The following is a 3,373-nucleotide window of genomic DNA, read 5'->3' as shown; positions in this document are numbered from 1 at the left end:
CATCGCTTGACCAACCGTCACGCAGCTTCGAGCATTTCCCTTTATGCCGACGATGTGGTCATCTTTTGCCACCCAGACTCTCACGACCTCGCCACGATTCGTAGGCTCCTCCACATATTTGGCCTCGCTTTTGGGCTGCACACCAACTTTGACAAGTGCTCGGCCACTCCTATTCAATGCACGGAGGATCACATTGCTGCCATGGCCGTGGAGTTGCAATGGCCCATCACTCCCTTTCCCATCACCTACCTCGGGCTGCCCCTCTCAGTCCGCAAGGCCTCTTCGACGAGCTTGGAGCCGATCATTGACAAGCTTGGGCGCAAGCTCTCCACATGGCGGGCATCTATGCTATCCAAGGGAGACCGCCTATCCCTTGTGCGCCACGTCCTTAGTGCCATCCCCACGCACTTCCTCATGGCCATCGCCTTCAGCAGCACTGCCATCAAGAAGGTGAACCGGATCATCCGTGGATTCTTGTGGGCTGGATCGGATAAGGCCAATGGGGGCCAGTGCCTCGTCAACTGGCAGCGTGTATGCCGGCCGATCTCCCTCGGTGGCCTCGGCATCCGAGACATCCAGCGTACGGGCATCTCTCTCCGCGTTCGCTGGCTATGGCTACAACGTACCGATGCTACTCGCCCGTGGAGCCACCTTCACATCCCCCACGATGCGGACTTGAGTGCAATTTTCAGAGCCTCCACGACTTGGCAGCTGGGAGCTGGAGATTCTTGCAGATTCTGGATCGACCATTGGATCACTGGCAGGTCTGTGGCCGAGATTTCCCCTCTCGTTCTAGCTCTCGTCCCAAGACGCCTTCGGAAGGAGAGATGCGTGCGCGATGGGCTGCAGCAGCGCTCTTGGGTGCAGGATATCCGAGGTTCGCTCGGACCGGCGGCCATGGTGTAGTACGTCGAGCTATGGCGTTCGGTGCGGCACATTGAGCTCTCTAGCGAGCCGGACACGCTACGCTGGCGTTGGACCTCCTCTGGTAAGTACACGGCAAGCTCCTGTTACAAGGCCCTATTCTTTGGAGCCTGTGAAGACCCTTTCTGGCGGCTCACTTGGCGGCCTTGGGCTCCTCTCCGCGTCAAATTCTTCCTGTGGCTGGCCATGCAAAACCGTTGCTGGACCGCGGAGCGCCTGGCTTGCCGCGGATTGCCCCACAACGACGCCTGCATCTTGTGTGACCAGGAGGATGAGACCATGCAGCACCTTCTTGCCGGATGCTCTTTCTCTCGCCAGGTTTGGCACGAGATCCTCGGTTGGGCATGCGTGCCCATTAGCCTTCCGGACCACGACACGCCATTCCAATTGTGGTGGCAATCCTCTCTCGACCTCACGCCCACCTCCATGCGCAAGGGCCTATCCTCCCTCATCATCCTCTCAGCCTGGTGGATTTGGAAGCATCGAAATGCTTGCATCTTTGACGGAGCCACGCCATCGATTACCTGCACATCCGACACCATCAAGAACGAGGCGCGTCTATGGGCCAAGGCGGGCGCTACCGGACTGCAAAACATTATCCCCGGCGCGTAGTATCTAGTCTCTAGCCGTGGGGCTGAGCATACCCCTATCTGCTGTGCTCCTTCGCTTGTTCACCATGTCTAGTGCGCACATGGCCTTGTAAGCGTTGTAATCCCATGCTTGTACTCTCCTTCTATCAATACAAGGATAGGCAGCTTGTGTATTCGCGAAAAAAAAGCCAGCATAAATCACGACAATGTTATGCCACAGATCATACCATTTTCTTTATTCCACGAACTGAGCAGCGAATTAAAACACCAAAGCCAGCACAATGGCAGTAACTAAACAAAACAACAAAGCACCAACAAGCACATGGCAACTGAATCAACAAACAGCACAAACATATCGATCACCAAATGTCGTAGCGCCTGACGCCCCCTCCTTGCTGTAATGCCAGTCGATGGGCAAGTGAGCGAGCCGCCGCTGCATGTGTCGCAGCAGGGCAGGTCAGTTCTTGGGCTTGTCCTCCTCGCCGAGCGGCGGGCACGGCTTCTTCTTGTGCATCATCTTCTTCATCTTGGGGTGCTTGTGGAAGAACGGCTTCGGGTCATCCTCGGGCGCGGGCGGCTTGGGCGTGGAAGGAGGACCGTAGGAGGGCGTCGGCGTGGGAGTGGGTGTCGGCGTCGGGGGCCCGTATGAGGGCTCCGGCCTCGGCGGAGGCGGCGGCGGCGGGCTGACCATGAAGTTCTTCTTCTTCTTCTTGCACGCGCACGCGACGGGTGAGAAAACCGTGTCCTCGGCGACCGCGAGGTAGGTGTTGGCGTCGGCGACGCCTTGGGTGGTGGACTTGGCTGGGGCGATCCTGGGCGGCGCCGGGCCGTCGCACGGCGTGTCGGGCGCGCTGTGGAGCTGGGCGAAGCAGTCGCGGTCCAGCTCGCCGTCTTCGCGCAGGAGGCCTGCCTGGAGGGGGATGCTGAAGGCGCCCTTGTCGTCGAGCTGCCCGACCGTCTGCGTCTCGTAGGTCTCGCCGGCGCTGGACCTGCACTTGATGGCTACCTGAAGCCCTGCACTTGATGGGAAGATGTTGAGAGAAGACCAAAGTGTTCATAGCTACAGCTAAACGTATAGGAGCGATGCCACGTACCTTTGAGGGCATCTTCAGCACTAACGTCGTCGGGAGAGCAATCCAAGCACTTGACGGAGCCAACCACGACGGCCGGCGCCGCCTGGGCCGCACCGAAGCTGCCGGCAAGGAGCAGAGCGAGAACACCGAAAAGAACCAGCCGAGCCCCCATGATGGAAGAACCCTGCTGCTGCTGCCTCTGCAGTAGAAGAAACACTACACTGGTGAGTTGGATGAGGTGAAGAGGCTGGTGTGCATGGGTATATATAGGGCGCTGTGACGGTGTGGCCGGGGTCGGCTCTTGATATTGCAGGAGGGACTGGTACTGGGCTACTGGCTGGTGCTCATGTGAACAGCTCGGCGGGAAGAGGGAAAATTCACCGATGGGCTTGCGGATTTGACAGTGGATGGTCAGTACTCAGTAGGTACTCACTACTTTACCTATCCAGCGATCATTTCGTCCGTGATTCTACCCCTTTTCCCAGCGACCGAGCTGTACAGTAGTTACGCTCGATTCAATTTTGCGTCGTTGTCAGAGAAATTAACCCCCGCCTGTCCGATGAACGCTATATCATTTGTGCAATTTGCTCCTGATCTGATCGAGCTCTCGTTCAATCGTTTGCCCGGGGTTGGACTGCTGGACAGACCAGTCATGTGTTTCGTGCTTCCGTTTTGAAATGAAAAAAATGGGACGTGTGACATTTCAAATTTGCACAAGGGAGAGAGAGTTGGATCATTTGCAGTTCTTCACTGATGTGGTGTGCTTCATCTGTCAGGGTGGATCAT

At 57.3% G+C, this 3,373-nt stretch overlaps 1 protein-coding gene across 1 annotated transcript; it reads right to left on the bottom strand.

The window, feature by feature from the left end:
- Window positions 1–1,726: 1,726 nt before the first annotated feature.
- On the bottom strand, window positions 1,727–2,836 carry LOC123095004 (proline-rich protein 4). The gene is made up of 2 exons (XM_044516843.1): window positions 2,609–2,836; window positions 1,727–2,528 (listed from the first exon to the last, which is right to left on the bottom strand). Exons 1-2 carry the CDS (start codon window positions 2,757–2,759, stop codon window positions 1,972–1,974), a joined length of 708 nt encoding a protein of 235 aa, XP_044372778.1. The 5' UTR covers window positions 2,760–2,836; the 3' UTR covers window positions 1,727–1,971.
- Window positions 2,837–3,373: the final 537 nt, after the last annotated feature.

Source organism: Triticum aestivum, chromosome 4B (genome assembly GCF_018294505.1).
Source record: "Triticum aestivum cultivar Chinese Spring chromosome 4B, IWGSC CS RefSeq v2.1, whole genome shotgun sequence".
Classification (NCBI taxonomy): domain Eukaryota; kingdom Viridiplantae; phylum Streptophyta; class Magnoliopsida; order Poales; family Poaceae; genus Triticum; species Triticum aestivum.
The sequence above is the reverse complement of the archived record's forward strand: the minus strand, read 5'-3'. Positions and strand labels throughout refer to the sequence as shown.